The 17125-nt window shown below is 34.9% G+C and overlaps 1 protein-coding gene across 1 annotated transcript in view; it reads right to left on the bottom strand.

Moving 5' to 3' along the window:
* The window catches only part of UPF2 (UPF2 regulator of nonsense mediated mRNA decay), a 140602-nt gene that overhangs the window by 59941 nt on the left and 63536 nt on the right, over positions 1-17125 (bottom strand). Inside the window, exon 7 of the mRNA XM_007935433.2 lies at positions 9829-9914. Coding sequence (XP_007933624.2) covers positions 9829-9914 — 86 coding nt within the window. The remainder of the gene's footprint in view (positions 1-9828; positions 9915-17125) is intronic.

Below are 17125 nucleotides of genomic sequence, written 5' to 3'. Positions count from 1 at the left end.
GGGCTGCTTATACACAGGGAGACAGCTCAGGGGGAAGGAGTGTATGGAGGGATGGACACTGGGAAGAGGTAACTATGGGGAGGAAGTGGGAGGAGAGCTGTTGCATTGTGGTAAACTGTGGTCAATGACATGAGACAAAGTATATGTGAACTGCTATATGAATTTGCTCTGTAAATCTTCACCCAAATCACAATTAAAAAATATATATATATAGAAACCAAAGCATATTAGTGGTTACCAGGGGTAGGAGGGAGGGGGAAAGGGGAAGCTTTTGTTTGTGGGGCATTGAGTTTATGCTAATGGTGGTGGACTATTTTGGAAAAGGATACCAATAATGGCAGCACAACATGAAAAATGTCATCAATGTCCCTGAGCTGAATTTGTTATGTTGCCGAATGTCTTGCTGTGTATGTTTTCACCACAATAAAAAGTCAAAATAAAAAAATAAAAGAATAATGTATAATTTGCAAAACACCGCATAACATGGATGAACCTGGAAGACATTCCAAAACCAAACCAAAGTCACTGCGGTTGAGTCACCTGTGACTCATAGCGACCCCTCCTTGGGTTTCCAAGGTAGTATCTCTACGGAAGTAGACTGCCCAATCTTCCTTCCAAGGAGTGGCTGGTGAATTTGAATTGCAGCCTTCTGGTTAGTAGTCAAATGCCTTAGGGACTACGCCATCAGAGCTCCCTGGAGGACATTATGCTGAGTGAATTAAATCAATCACAGAAGGACAAATATAGTATTACTTCATTATTGTAAAAAGTCAAGGAAAGGTTTATATATGGAAGGAAACTTTCCTTGTTGGTTACCAGGGGTAGGAGGGAAGGCTGAAAAAAAAAAAAAAATGCACTGACCCATGTCACTTTAGTTTTGTGAATTTCACTGTACATAAATTATATGTCAATAAATTGTATTTTTTAAAAAAAGTATAAAGACTGACTCCATCAAATTTTAAAACGTTTGTGCTACAAATAACACCATTAAGAAAGTGAAAACACACTGCACAGAATGGGAGAAGTTATCTACAAACTACGTATCTGATATAATATTTGTACCCAGAATATAAGAACTCTTACAACTTAATAATTAAAATACAAATAAAATAATTAAAAAGGGAGCAAAGACTATTCACCATAGCCAAAAAGTAAAAACAACGTAATTGTCCATCAATAGATGAATGGATAAACAAAATGTATATATCCAAACACTGAAATATTACTAAGCCTAACAAAAAATGAAGCCCTAATACATGCTACTATATGGATGAACCTTGAAAATTTATGCTGAGTGAAGTCAGTCAATCACAAAATGGCAAATAATGTATGACATCAGTTATATGAAATATCCAGAATAGGTAAGTACAGAGAGACCTATGTTTATAGTGGTTACCCACAGTGGGAAAGAGAGAGAGAAAAGGGGAGTATTATTTCAGAAGTGTTGAGTTTCTGTTTATGGTGATAGAAAATTTGGCAGTGAGTACTGGTGATGGCTGCACAACATGATGAATGTTAAGTGGAGTCATTGAGCTATACACGTGAGATGCTGAATCGGCAAATGTATTTTTACAATATTTATATTTATTTAAATGTAAATACATATATTTTTTAACAATAGAAAATGGAGCATACAAAAAAAGGAGGAAGCAGAAGATTTGAGTAGACATTTCCTCAAAGAAAATGGCCAATAAGCACATAAAATAATGTTCAATATCATTAGGGAAATGCAAATCAAAACCATGAGATACTACTTCACACCTACTAGGATGGCTACAATTTAAAAAATTTATAATAACCAGTATGATGTGGAGAAATCAGAGCCCTGAAATGTTGCTGATGGGAATGTAAAATGTTGCAGCTAGTGGGGAAGACAGTTTGGCAGTTCCTCAGAAAGTTAAATAATGAGTTACAGTATTACCCAGCAATTGCACTCCTAGATATATACCCAAGAAAACTGAAAACATGCCTATACCAAAACTTGCACACAACAGCATGATAACCAAAATACAGAAACAACCTAAGTGCCCTTCAAAGAAAAATGGATAAACAAAATGTGATATATCCATACAAATGCACTGCCATCATGTCAATACCAACTCACAGCGACCCTAGAAAGCAGAGTAAAATTGTCCCATAGGGTTTCCAAGGCTGTAAATCTTTATGAAAGCAGATTGCCACATCTTTCTCCCATGGAGCGGCTGGTAGGTTTGACTCACCAACCTTTTGGTTGGCAGCTGAGCACTTTAACTGATATGACACCAGGGTTCCTTATACCTATACAACAGAATATTATTCTGCCATAAAAAGGAAGAAATACTGATACATGCTACAAATGGATGAACCTTGAAAACATGATGCTAAATGAAAGAAGCCAAACACAAAAAGACAAATATTGTTAGGATTTCATATGTATGAAACGCTCAGAATAGGAAATTTTGTAGACACTGAAAATAGGTAGGTAAGTGGTTGCTTTGGGTCAAGAGTAAGAGGGGAGAGGTAAGGAAGAAATAGATATTGACTACTAATGAATACAGGATTTCTTTTAGGGGGAAAAATGTTATAAGATTGCCCTTATCTTCACCAAAATCAATACTTATCTTTACCTATCTAACAGTGTTCCCTAACCTCCCCTCCCTATGTACCAAATGTGAGTGATCAACATGGTGGCAATCAGGAAGAGGAAGACAGAGAGAGGTACATGGGAGGTACAGACAACAAAGCTGAACCCTTTTGCACATACAGTACTGTGTTGCCAGTGAAGGCAAACATGAGTATATGGGTGGATAAATGGGTAGACAGGCTGAACTATTAGCTATGTCTAGGAATGGTGGAGTGTACCCAAGACCATGTATAGGGTTGGCAGCAATGGTCCTATAAGTGTATGATATGTAAGAATTCTCAGGTGTATAGTAGAGCTGACAAGGGACAAGGTTGTAGTCACTTCTTGGTCACAGCCAGCCACCCAAAGGGAGTGAGTAGTTGAACCTGTGGGCTCAGGACCACAGTCACAGGGGACATCAAGCTCAATTGGCATAACATACTACACAAAACATTGTTCCACCTCCTATTTTGGCGAGTAGTCACTGGGATCTTAAAAGCTTGCAAGCAGCCATCTAGATGCAACGATGGGTCTGTCTTCATCCAGAGCAAAAAAGAATGAAGAAAAGCAAAGATTCACGGAAACAATTAGTTCTAGCAACTAGTATACCATGCGATCTGCAGCCTATGTGACTATAAGACCAGAAGAACTAGAATGGTGCCTGGCTACCACTGTCAATCACTCGGAGGGAGATCTATGCAGGAGATCTTGGATAGAGAGGGAGAACAATGTAGAACGAAACTCAAAATCATTTAGGGGAAAAAAAAGGGACCAGGTTTGCTGATCTGATTCAGTCTGGTGGAACCACTGAGACTACAGCCCCCAGCTGCCTTTCAGGTCTGGAATTGAACCCACACCTGTGGCTTCCAGCTAAACAAAAGACAGGCATATGAGTTGAACATGTACCTTATGTAGATATACTCCTTAGAATAATCATGGGAGAAAGAAGGGCTGTTTATGCACAGGGAGACAGCTCAGGGGGCAGTAGTGCATGAAGGCATGGACACAGGGAAGAGGTAACACTGCAAGGAAGTAGGAAGGGAGCTGTTGCATTGTGGTAAATTGTAGTCAATGTCATGAGACAAAGTGTATGTGAACTGCTGTATGGAAAGTGAACTTGCTCTGTGAATTTTCAAGCAAATAAAAAAAATGTTCTAAAATTAAGATTGTGGTGATAACTGCACAACTCTATGAACTAAAAATTGTATGTTTTAAAAGAGTGAACTGTATGATATGTAGAATATATTTCAATATAGCCTATTTAAAAAAAAAAAAAAGAATTGCAAAGAACCTTAAGGGTTTTCCAGTTCAATCTTCCCTAAACCAAACTATGCAGACAAGGTAAAACAGTTAAGATTTCTACTACCAACTATAAACAGATATATACCTTTGGGGCCTCACAGTTGTAGGCACACAAATAAGTATTAAATAACTAATTAAGGTTTGTTAGTACATTTTTTCGTCAGCTGAAGCTGGACAGATGGGAGAGGGGATTCCAGCCATAGAAAAAATAAAAGGAGTGGAGTGCAGGGAGAATACCACAGAAAGAGAAAGTCACAACTTACCAAAGGAGTCTCAAGAAATCTAGACAGGTATAGGTACACAGTAACACAGTAAGGCTAGGAGAGAGCAAGGTCCTAAAAGGAGTTGATAAAAAGTATCTCTTTGTCCCTATTTCCCTAAAATGTCCCACTTTAGTCCTAAATCCAGAAGGCTCAAAGAGTTGCTTGCTACTCCTAATACCTCCAAACTAGCTATCAGGAGTCTAACCTAGGTTGCTTACTCTAAACCCAAACTTCTTGGTCCCCCTCTTCACCCCTCCCCTTGAAGGCTATCAGTCATCTCTTTTACTCAAAAGATAGAGGAAAGTCTGTAAGCAATGGGAACTGAGAAGACGGGGATGAGAAACAGGCAGAATGACAAGAGGCTTATGGGCACTCGATTACTATCTTTCTACCCCAGCTACCTAGGACCAAGCCCTTTTCTTCAAAGGCCTAGCCACATCTTACAAGTAGGGTAAAATGATGCATTAAAGTTAAGGACAAAAGTTCTTCAAATTAAATGCTTTTCAGATCAACAAATAAAAATATGTTCCAACCAGGTAACAGCAACTTGATTCAATTCTCTCCTTAATACCCATTTTACAGATCTGAAAACAGAGGCTTAGGCTTTCCAAGTCACTCAAGCAAGTGACATTAAAAAGACAATGTTTTACTGAAACAGAGATCTTTAGAAAAGCCTACAGGGCACTAGTCACACTAGAAATGAATGAAAATTAGAAATCTACTCTCACAAAAATTTGCAATTTTCATACAATTCAATGGATTGATATTTACATAAAATATACAAATATCAGTAAAGAGTAAAAGCTACATACAAATTACATCCTTCAACACACTGTCTTCTATTAACCAAACCATAATGGCTATTTCCTGTTACTTCAATAAGCTAACTTAGTACAGAAAAAAAAAAAAATTAAGGACTACAGACAAATCCTAATATCAGATATGGTGGTATAAATAAGGCCAAAAAGTAACACCACAGTACCATTCAAAAAGCTGCAATCACGGTAGAAATGAATAAGCACCAATAGCAGCCATTAAATTACCTCTCTCAATCTATGATCACCAAGAAAGTAGACTGGAAAAGGATGAGAAAATAGTAGACTTTAATAAGATTGTTATTTAATAAGAAAGAGCTAATCAATACATTCAGCAGAGAATATGTCCATTTTTTTCTTTTAACATTCATAGAATGTTCATGAAAACTGACAATATAAAGCCACAAAGAACGTTCAGAGAATTCCAAAAAGTAAAAATAACAGCAACCTTTACTCACAATACAATACAAATGTGAGTTATTAACAAACTCAGAAAGAAAAAATAGCTCTACTAACAAAATTTCAAAACTCTCTCAAACAACTCTTGGATCACAGAGGAAACAAACTAAAACAATAAAATTCCTAAAACATAAAAACAGAAATCACATGTCAGAACTAATAGGAGCTCTGGTAGCATCGTGCCTAAGGCATTTGACTGCTAACCAGAAGGCTGGCAGTTCAGACATTGCTAAAACTAAGGAACAAAATAAATGAAAAAAACAGAAAGAATAAATTGATAAAGATAAAAGCTGGAAATAAGGAGCAGGAAAATAGTCAAACAGTAGCATAAATAATCAATCATTCCAAAAGCTTGTTTTTTGATTGGAAAAAGTAAAAGACAAACCATTAGCTAACATAATCAAAAAAAAAAGAGAGAGAAAGTAAAAATATACCATTGTTTATAATGGTAAGGGATCAGAATGCATGAAATGGTTAAATATAATATACTCATAAAAGAAAACCCTACAGCTTTACAAGAAGGAACAAGGGAAGTCTTTATGTACTAGTATAAAAAGATCTCTAAGATATACTGTTAAGTGAAAAAAGTTCAGAACAATACATATAATAAGCTGCCTTTTGTATAAAAAAGAGAAAATGTAAGATTTTATCATTACATTTACTTATAGATGGTATTTTTAAAAAAGAAAAGAAAAAAGCTTTTGGAAGATATGTAAGAACCAAGGCTGGGACGAGACAGTGATTTCCTGTTTTGAGGAGTAGAATTGGGTAAATGGAGAGACAAGGATCAGAAAGTTGTATATTTATTTATCACCTATCATGCACTGTGCTAAGTGCTAGGGACAAAGAGGTAAAAAAGGCCTTCTTCCTGAAGCATACAGTATATAGTCTAGAGGTTTTAATAGTTTGATACCATAATCTTTCCTGTTTCTGGCCCTTTGCACACGTTACTGCCTCTATCAAAATTGTTTTCTCCACATTTCCTAACCTCATCCATCCCTAGTCTACCTAACTCCTTTCTCAAAAATGAGATTAAATGAAACTTGCTCCAGGAAATCTTCCCTGACTCCCTTAACTAACTCAGTCAGTTCTATCTGCTAGATATTCCAAAGCATGCTGTACTGCTTCTTGGTAAGGACGCTTAGAATTACTTGTCTGTCATCTTCTCTAACCTATAAATTAACTGAATACAAGAGCCAAGTATGTCTTATTCACCACTGTATTTCTAGCACTAATCACAATAAATGGTACACAGCAGACCCTTAATGAATTTTATTTAATGAATGAATAAACTTTAGAACATGTTTATTTTCTCCTGCTCTACATTTTATGTGTACATTTCCAGTATGAAAGACTGTGGTCTATTTCTCGTGGCTCTAAAACTCAATTAAAAAAATAAACTCTCATGGCTCATTTTAAATATTTACTTCTTTTTAAAAATACTTTTCCCCTTCTCTCAAATCACAAATTGTCACTTCCTACTACTTTCAAGTCTATGGTTATAGTAAATTCAAACTGCTTTTAATTTGCAACTTTTCATCTGCTCAGCTAAGCAGATAAACTCAGCTGTAAAGGATATGACCAGAATGATGTTGTTGTTGTTGTTGTTATGTGCCGTCCAGTTGGACCCAACTCATAGCGACCCCTCCTTGGGTTTCCGAGGCAATATCACTATGGAAGTAGGATTGCCCAACCTTACTTCCGAGGAGGGGCTGATGGGTTTGAACTGCCAGCCTTGTGGTTAGCAGTCAAGTGCCTTAGGCACTATGCTACCAGAGCTCCTATAACCAGCATAGGTCCAAGTAATAGTATACAGTTTTCAAGCATTTTTCCTGAGTGGGGAGGGTAAAAGAAAAATACAGAGAGGGAAGATGATCTCATATAAGCAAACTATTTAAATATCAGTGCATGGTTTCTTTTGTTGATTAAGCCTTTTATTTTTGCTATCTTTGGTTTATTCTAAGGAGCTCTGATGGGAACTGCGGTTAAGGCATTCAGCTGCTAACCAAAAGGTCGGTGGTTCAAGCCCACCAGTTGCTCCATGGGAAATAAATGAGGAAGCCTGTTTCTGTATAGATCTACAGCCTTGGAAACCCTATGGAGGTCACTGAGTCTGAATCAACTCGATGGCAGTAGGTTACCAACAGAAAAAAATGTGAATTTCCATCAATTCAAGATAAACAATTTTTTTCCCATTTCACATACATGAAAATACAATGGATCTCACAACCAAAGCCTTATTAAGATTAATAGGAAGTAATATTTTCTTAGTTGAACATAAAGTAATGGTGGTACCTCATAACTGATGGCACTTTAGATTTGATGAAATGTAGTATATAAGTCTACATTGTAAACATATTCACCCATGTGCCATATTTCTCACCTAGATAATTCTCTCTCATCCCACTAAAATGAAAAAGCAAATGAGTATATTAATGTCATGATTTAAAAATTAATATGAAAGAAATTCATGATTTGGTTTCACTGAGAAATCTTACTATTATTAAGGTATCATTAGTTTTAGTGAAAACTGAGCTCTGGTCGCATAGTAGATAAGGCATTTGGCTGCTAACCAGAAAGTCAGTGGGGTTCAAATCCACTAGCCACTCTGCAGAAGGAAGATGGGGCAATCTACTTCCGTAAAGATATACTGCCTCGGAAACCCAGTAGAGATCGTTATGAGTCAGAATCGACTCGATGGCAGAGAGTTTTGAGTTTTAGTAAATAAAAAGCACTCTCAGTTTACTTTTGAAGTGAAAATCAATATAATAGAACTTCATTTATATGGACCAAATAAAAACTTTGCTGAAGAAACCTTCAGTGAAATCCCTCAAAATCCTCACCTTTTGGGGAAGTATCTATCTTAGTAAACTATATATAATCATAATATTAAGAATAATTTTTAATTATTCATTGAATAAATACAAAATTTACTAGGTTTGTACTAAAAACTGTCTGGTATTGGTACAATGGCAGGCACAAAGACCAATGGAACAGAATTGAGAACCCAGAAATAGATTCATCGACCTATAGTTAGCTGATCTTTCACAAAGGGCCAAAACCCATTAAATGGGGAAGAGAATGTTTGTTTAATAAATGGTGCTGACAAAATTGGATATTCATTTGCAGAAAAATAAAACAAGATCTGTACCTCACATCCAACACAAAAACTGACTCCAGATGAATCAAAGACTTAAATATGAAACCTAAACCTATAGAGTTCTTCAAGGAAAAACTAGGGGCAAATTTAGGGGCCCTAACATATGGCATAAATAGACTACCAAGCATAACCCAAAATACACAAACATCAGAAGAGAAACTAGATGAATTGGACCTTCTCAAAATTAAATTTGTATGTGCTTCCAAAGACTTCTCCAAAAGAGTCAAAAGAGAACCTACAGATTGGGAAAAAATATTTGGCAATGACATATATGACAAGGGACTTATCTCTAGAATTTATAAAAAACTGAAACACCTCAATAACAAAAAGACAAATAATCCAATTAAAAATTATTAGGTTAATCTCTTTTCTCAGGGTTCCTAAGGTCAACAGTCTGAGTGATTCTGAAATTTCAAGGGAAGTAGGTGTTTTGATAAATTAGAATTCTCTGAAACTGAGTATGTTTCCTGAATTACAAGACACTACTGTGACTTTCAAGTGTATCCAATAAATCATTAGGCAGGCTTTGTTAGCTCTACCAAAACAACAAACAAAAGAAACCCCAAACCCTCTGTCACTGATTCAATTCTGACTCATCTCCACCCTACAGACAGATTGTCTTAACAGAGTAGAATTGCTCCGTAAGGTTTCCAAAGCTGTAAACTTTACGAAGTAGGCTGCCTCATCGTTCTCCCATGGAGCAAGTGGTGGGTTTGAACTTTCCATTAGCAGCCAAGTGTTTTAACCACTGTGCAAGCAGGGCTACTTATCTTAGCTCTAAACAATCATAATTACCCATAAAACTTGAATTTTTTTCATTTAAACACAATTGCAAGAATGATATATATACAATACCTCTGAATTAATCTGACTTTTCCACAAAATAAAATGTCACCCAAAAACGTATATCCTATGCATTACTTTTTCTCCTCAGAAGAAAAAAGTAAAACAATTGCTTTTAGCAATTACGTTATTATTACTAGTAAACATTTTTTCTTAAAATAACAGGAAGCATCAGAAGCAAATATGTCAATTGAAGCTAATAAGAACAAAAATCAATGACAAACAAGTTTTAGAAAATATGCTAATAATAGAATGGATGGCTATTGACTAAAGAAAATCAAAAGGCAAGTACTATTTAAAGAGATAATGAAATGAGAACTTTCATCTTACAACCATTACTGCAGAAGAAAACAATGAACAAATTACTCTTTTTAAAATACCTACCTTTGTCTAGGAACTATGAAGAGTGCTCGTACCAACTTCTTCCTATTTGCTTTTGTGTTCATGTTCATGCAAAAATCCATTGCTGCCTATAGGAGAAAAAGCAAACTTTTTTTCTTTTTTAAAAAAAACCAACTTCAATTTAACTAATGAGAGCAGGAACTCTGCCTACTATAGTGGACTTTTACTTGTTATTAAACTTTTCAAATTGTTTTAAGACGCTACTATCAAAAGATGTCAAACTAAAAGATGACTATGCTTATAATTCTCTCCCCTTACATAACTAAAAATATATCCTTCATAAAACTTCTTACTTGCAACCTAGTATTGCAGATGGAATTCAAGAGGGTAGTATAAAGATATATAATGAGATGTTCAGCAAATAATTATATAACAAATGCAATCAATACTTTTCCTCTCATTGAAGTCAAGTAAATCAATGTTAATATTAGGAAAGTATTTGGTAAAAAAGAAAGTAGTAAGAATATTTACTAGGAAATAAAATAATTACTAATGCTAATAAGGATAGTCAAAAAGAATAAAGATTAATAGGCATGAGAGAGAGACAGGCAAAGATCATTTACTGGAACCTGTAAGAATAAGACATGCACAACATTCACCACAATGATCCAGTGCCAACAATCAGATTTGGTAACTCAAACTAGCGAAACTTCATCATAGGATTAAAATGAATATTCACAATTGTTATTTAGTACTACAATCAACTAACTATCTGATATTTTAAGAAGAAATTATATCCATTATTTCATCACTATGTCTAACAGTATAAATATAAAAAAGGTATTATTAGGGAAGATGTATGTCCTGGAAAATTTCTGGAAAACTAAAATATGAGTAACTGGTGTTTTAAAAGTACAGACATATATATTACAAGAATGTTAAAAAGACTTTTGGTATATTTACTTTAAGAAAATAACCAGTTTAAGTAACACTGTAAAAGGGAATAAACTATTATCAAAAATCCTTTTAAGTATCACAAATATTTTCTTTCCACAAATCCACATTAAATAATCTATAATATCAATTCTTACGTGAATTTGAGGATCAGACTAAATAAAAGATACTCAGATTTCTCTGAACTGTAAAGAATTTCTACTCTTCACTGAACAATAAACAGCAATGCATTGAAATATCTCCCATTTCACTAAAATTTTGATGAAATGTTATAGGTTCCTGTGAATAATCTTTGCCTCTCTGACAACTAATGTTAGTAAGATTTAAAAGGAGGAAACTTTAACTCATACTGAATGTATTCACCAAGATTGAAATTTTACATCAATATTAGTCAAGAATATAAAATCACTGCATCTTTTAAGTCTTTTATTCTGCTTTTAAAAGGGTATAACAAATGTTATTAAACCAGTGACTGTCAATTCTGACTTATAGTGCCTCCATGTGTTTCAGAGTACAACTGTACTCTCCACAGTCTTCAAGGTCTCATTTTTCTGAAATACATCACTAGGCTTCTCTTCCAAAGTGATTCTGGGTGGACTTGAGCCACTAACCTTTTGGTTAGCAGCAGAGACCATTAACCATTTATACTACCCAGGGAAGTCAGTAAATGTTATTAAAAGTTAGTTTGTAATATTAAAGCTTATTATAGCTATTAAGAATAAATGATCTTCTTTATAAATCCTAATAAGCCAGAGTCACAAATAACCTCTATCTTGGTAATAAAACTGATAAAAATCCCAAAGGTCATAGACTCATTAAAGGAAAGTGATTAGCATTATAAACCGGACCACAAAAAAAAAAAAAAACCTCCAAAATCAACATTTCTGAGAAATATTAAGAAAAATGTTAAAAGGCTAACAATATCTTTTTCAACATAAACTAGGAAACAGACTAAAAAGAAAATGTACTTCAATAACTACTTTTGAACACTGTTGTTGTTGTTGTTGTTGTTATGTGCCATCGAGTCAGACCCGACTCATAGAAACCCTCCTTGGGTTTCAGAGGCAGTATCCCTATGGAAGTAGATTTGCCCAACCTTCCTTCCAAGAAGTGGCTGGCTGGTGGGTTTGAACCGCCACCTTTCTGGTTAGCAGTCAAGTGCCTTAGGCACTACACTACCAGTGCTCCAACTTCTGAACATTATCCTTTAAAATACATACTTACATACAGAATCTACTTAAATGTATTTATGAAGATAAAAAAGAAAATAAACACTTTTCTTACCTTTAATAGTGAAAGGCCAAAAGAATGCAAAAAATACTATAATGTTCAAAAAACTCCCCAGAGATTAGGAGTTAGTAATGCATGTTACTGTTTCGTACACATAGTTCAGTATACATGTAGAGTAAATGAATAAGAAACTACATCAGTAGAAAAACTGTCAGAATGAATGAATTTGAGAAAATTTAAAAACAAAGAAAAGTTTCACATGTATATAAATTCCTTGACTTTAAACTACTTCCTGCCATATGAGACAAGGAAGCAAAGAAGGTCTGGCTTTGTGGTATCATTTTCTCTTAGCTATAATTGCTATTGAACAAGTCAGAGCAGTTTGTTTTTTTTTTTTTTAAATCTGTTTCAAAATTTCTCAGATAAATGAAAAATATAGTTCAAAAATCACTTTTTTTATTTTACTAAGTAAAAATATAATTAATCAAATCATGATCAATCAAATTCATGAAGAAATAATCATCCTCATCATGAATAACATTATCCACAGAAGTTACCTAAAATAATTCTTCAGTTTGGATTACATAGTATATATCAGTAAAAATAAGTAGAGACTGAAACGGAAACTTTAATTATGTTAAAAACTGAACTGCTTGAGAATGAAAATCCACGGAAGAGTCCTTGCTAAGGAAATGGAAGAGCATAAGTCAGCCAAGTGATAGGCGCTACAGCCATGTGGAATAGATACATTAAAACTTGCCCCATTTCAAGACTGCATGTATTCTTCAATTAGTTGGCTTCTGAATAAAAAAATACAACACAATCGCTGGGGCCATAACTTAAAATTTTAGGAAGATTAGAATGCTGATAGCATTAAGTAAAATTTAGGTTTTTCTCTTGCTTTTAAACACTGAAATAAAACATTTTTGATTCAAGTAAGAAAAGAACTAATTCATCCCTCAGATTTATTGCTTAAGGAATTATTATCTTTGAAAATATTCACATAGATGCTAATCAACATTATTTTCCTTTACACTGAGTAAGCAGTGAAAGAGTGAAAAAAAAGTCCAGTCAATGATTTCACATATAAAATAAAGAATTTAAAACTGTTCACTTACATATAAATGATAGACGGGGAATTTCATACTGCCTACCTTCATACCTATAATTTTATGTTTAAAAGTTTAATATCTATTTCTTCAGGCCACTGGAAGAAAACAACTGATATTCAGAGTTCCATAAAGAATCCTGACGGTAGTAACACAATAATGTTGGTTAAACAAGCAAATATTTTATTCCTTTGGTACAAATTAAGCTTAAAGGCTTAAAATTAGAAGAAGGGGGGAGTCTGCCAATCCACACTATAAGAATATTGATGAATGAATGTATATATAAAAGTACATTATATACACAGATAAAATCAGATATCCAGATCTTATTGTAATTCTGCCTCTACAATCTTAGTACAGTCTCTTAACCTCACAGTCATAACATGAAGCAGTAAAACCAGATGATTTCTAAAGAGTATTTTTAGTTTTACAACTCGTTATTGTAAAAAATTTGACTTAAGGTTTACAGCTACATATACACTGAATTGAAAGAATTCTTAGATTTTCTACCTATTTCACAAATACTTTTTCCCTCTTAAGCCATCTGGACATTTGCCAAAATATATAAAAAATACTCTTTTCATGAGGAAGCTGACTCCCTTTTCATAAGGAAGCTGACTGAGATACAAAAGGAAGGGGACAGGCTCCTATTTTCCATCTGGCTTTCAGAGACCAAACTCAGAATTTAATATGCGGTAACCACTGGCAATAACTCTAAATATTGAGTACTAGAGGATGTTATTTCCATAATATGATCTGAGATTCATAATTTAGTATAGAAAATCGATGAAATCCTTTCCACCTTCAACTTATGATAGCACTCAAAACATAGTATGGGATGGGGCAGGAATGTCAAGATACTTTTCCTTTATCCTCTGTTTATAGCCAGTGAATATATGAAAATCTAGCATGAGTCATATTTAATCTAGGAGCTCTGGTAGCATAGTGCCTAAGGGACCTGACTGCTAACCAGAAGGCAGGCGGTTCAAACCCACCAGCCACTCCTTGGAAGGAAGGTTGGGCAATCTACTTCCATAGTGATATTGCCACAGAAAATGAAAATTTAGCATGGGTCAGATTTAATCTAATTCAAAAACTAGAAAAACAACCAAGCAATTGCTTAAGAGGTAGTTTCTGCTATATTCTATACAAGAAAAATGAAAGACTAACACTTAAAAAAATCAGAAATAAATTCTGTATTTACCGAATTTCTGAATATTAAACAATGACCTAATCACTCCAGAACTGATTCAATTGGGAATTAGAGTTTCAACTCTGTCTGATTATATGAACTACATGTGAAATACAGCTAAATTATCTGAACTGCTAAGGAAATGAAAAGTAAAAAAATAATCTCACTTCTTTAAGAGGACCCTCAAAGCTTTATAGAAAAAAAGATAAAAGATTACATTACACTGTAAACAAAGAAAAGTCGAACCTAACGGTTTTTAAGTTTTTGGTCTCAAGAGCCCTTTCACACTCTTAAAAAACTGAGGGTGCAAAAGAACTTTATGTGGTTACATCTATCAGTATTTACTTAATACTTTTAAATTTAAAAAATATTAAATCATATAAAAATAGCAGTAATTATTTAATGTTTTACAAAAAGTAACTACATTTTTCAAAAGACAAAATAAATTAGTAGAAGAGTAGCATTGCTTTAGAAGACAGGTGTATTCTCAAGTCTATTTATACATGCAACCTATTGCACTGTGTTGTTTTGAATGAAGTATGTGGAGAAAATCTGGGAAGTGTAGTTGGGTAAGGGAGATGTATTTTAATATACTTTAAAGTAATTATAGATACTCTCCTTTGATACGGCACCAAAACCTAAAAAGTGGTAGTTTCTTATGGGTTAGTTACAACTTAGAATCTGAAACCATATCAATACCCTTTTCATTAAAATTATTAAATTTTATCTAAACTTAAATCTACTGGTCTATCTTGCACTACAAATGGATTGTAACACTCACGCATTGTTTTTCAATACTGTATCCATTAGTCTTTTGGAAAATATGGGTTTATGGAGCCATCAGATCTTCCAAACGTTATGTATATAATACTTAAAAATTACATTCTTACTAATGTGGCCAAGAAACTCACCGGAAAAGTCTTATCAACACAGTCTCTTTGGAAAAGCAATGGGAAGCTGTCAAGCTTAAAGCTGACAGATATGTTTTACAAAATTTCAATTTCAATTAAAAACTCAAATTTGATCACTGGCAATACATACTTTTAGTTGTTTTTCTTGAAATAATAGGCTCACTGTGTTCATTAAAAAAAAAAAAAACCTGAAAATACCAAGTCTCCGCCTTGGTACCTCCAAGTGAAAATTACGTTCCCTGAAGAAAGCAGTGGAGCTCTGCTGGCATAGTGCCTAAGGCATTTAACTGCTAACCAGAAGACTGATGGTTCAAATCCACTAGCCACTCCTTGGAACAAAGGCTGGCAATCTACTTCCACGATAATACTGCCTTGGAAACCCAAGGGGGGGTCGCTGAGTTGGATGTGACTGGACGACAGTGTGTTTTTGTTTTGTGCGAAGAAAGCACCTAGTTCAGATTGCAACTCAAAACATCACTCAACTAACTGCTTTTTCTTGAGAAAACTTTGAGAGAGAAGTGCTTTATGTGTACTTCCCATTTTATCAAAGATTAGTAATAAAATAGTTAATTTTTATTGATTTATCAAGAAAAGTCTTACGTGAAACTGCATGTTTAAAAAAAAAAAAAAACTACAAATGCATACCAGTGAACAATACATGACTACTACCACAGTTTGGTACCACTGCCTGAATTTGTGCTAAAATGCCAGGAGCTGTACCCACTATCACTTTTGCAAATGTCAAAAAACAGTGAAAAGGGTAAAAGACATCTTCGTATTATTGTGAAAAGACTTCTAACCCTACAGAACACTCAAAAGTGCCCTGGAACCATCAGATATCCACAGACCATACTCTGAGAATCTCTAATCCAAACAATATTTTGCAAACCATAAGGTTCTATGTGAAGGATAGAGCTGTCAAGCTAAGTGGATCCTTGAGTAAACTCTACCATCAAAGACAGCATCAATAGACCAGTTCTGGTAAGATGGCAGAACAGGCAGAAAGACTACAGAGATCCTCTTCCACAAAGAAAAGGGGAACCAATTAACACAGATACAAAAGATACTCCTGGAGCCCTGAACTTTTTTTTTTTTTTTAATTGTGATTTGGGTGAAAGTTCACAGAGCAAATTCACTTTCCATATAGCAGTTCACATACGCTTTGTCTCATGACACTGACTACAATTTACCACAATGCAACAGCTCCCCTCCCACTTCTTCCCTGTGTCCTTCCCTCCATGCATCCCTGCCCCCTGAGCTATATCCCTCTGCATACACAGCCCTTCTATTCTCCCATGATTGTTCTCTTCCAGGAGTGTATCTATCTAGTATAAATGTTCACCTCATATGCCTGTCTTTTCTTTGGTGGAAAGCCACAGGTGAGGGTTCAATTCCAGATCTGAAGGGCAGCTAGTCTCCAAGGTCCCATTAGACTCTATCAGACCAGCAAACCTGGTCCCTCCTCCCCTCCCCAAATGATTTTGAGTTTTGTTCCCACTCTATTCAGGATCTCCTACATAAATGCCCCTGCAAGTGGTTGACAGTGGTAGCCAGGCACCATATCGTTCTTCTGGTCTCATAGTCATACAGGCTGAGGACTGCATCGTGTATCACTTGCTTGAACTAATTGTTTTCATGAATCTTTGGTTTTCTTCACTCTTCTTTGCACTTGGTGAGGAGAGACCCATCACTGCATCTAAACAGCTGCTTGCAAACTTTTAAGATCCCAGTCACTACTCGCCAAAGTAGGAGGTAGAACAATGTTTTGTGTACTGTGTTATGACAATTGAGCTTGATGTCCCCTGCGACTATGATACCAAGTCCACAAGTTTAACTCTCACTCCCCTGCATAACATGGAATGTACGAAGTATGAATCTAGGAAAATTGGAAGTTGTCAAAAAGGAAATGGAACGCATAAAGATTGATATCCTCGGCATTAGTG

This window comes from Orycteropus afer, unplaced genomic scaffold (genome assembly GCF_000298275.1).
Source record: "Orycteropus afer afer isolate SDZICR_OR568_19922 unplaced genomic scaffold, OryAfe1.0 scaffold00028, whole genome shotgun sequence".
NCBI lineage: Eukaryota > Metazoa > Chordata > Mammalia > Tubulidentata > Orycteropodidae > Orycteropus > Orycteropus afer.
The sequence above is the reverse complement of the archived record's forward strand: the minus strand, read 5'-3'. Positions and strand labels throughout refer to the sequence as shown.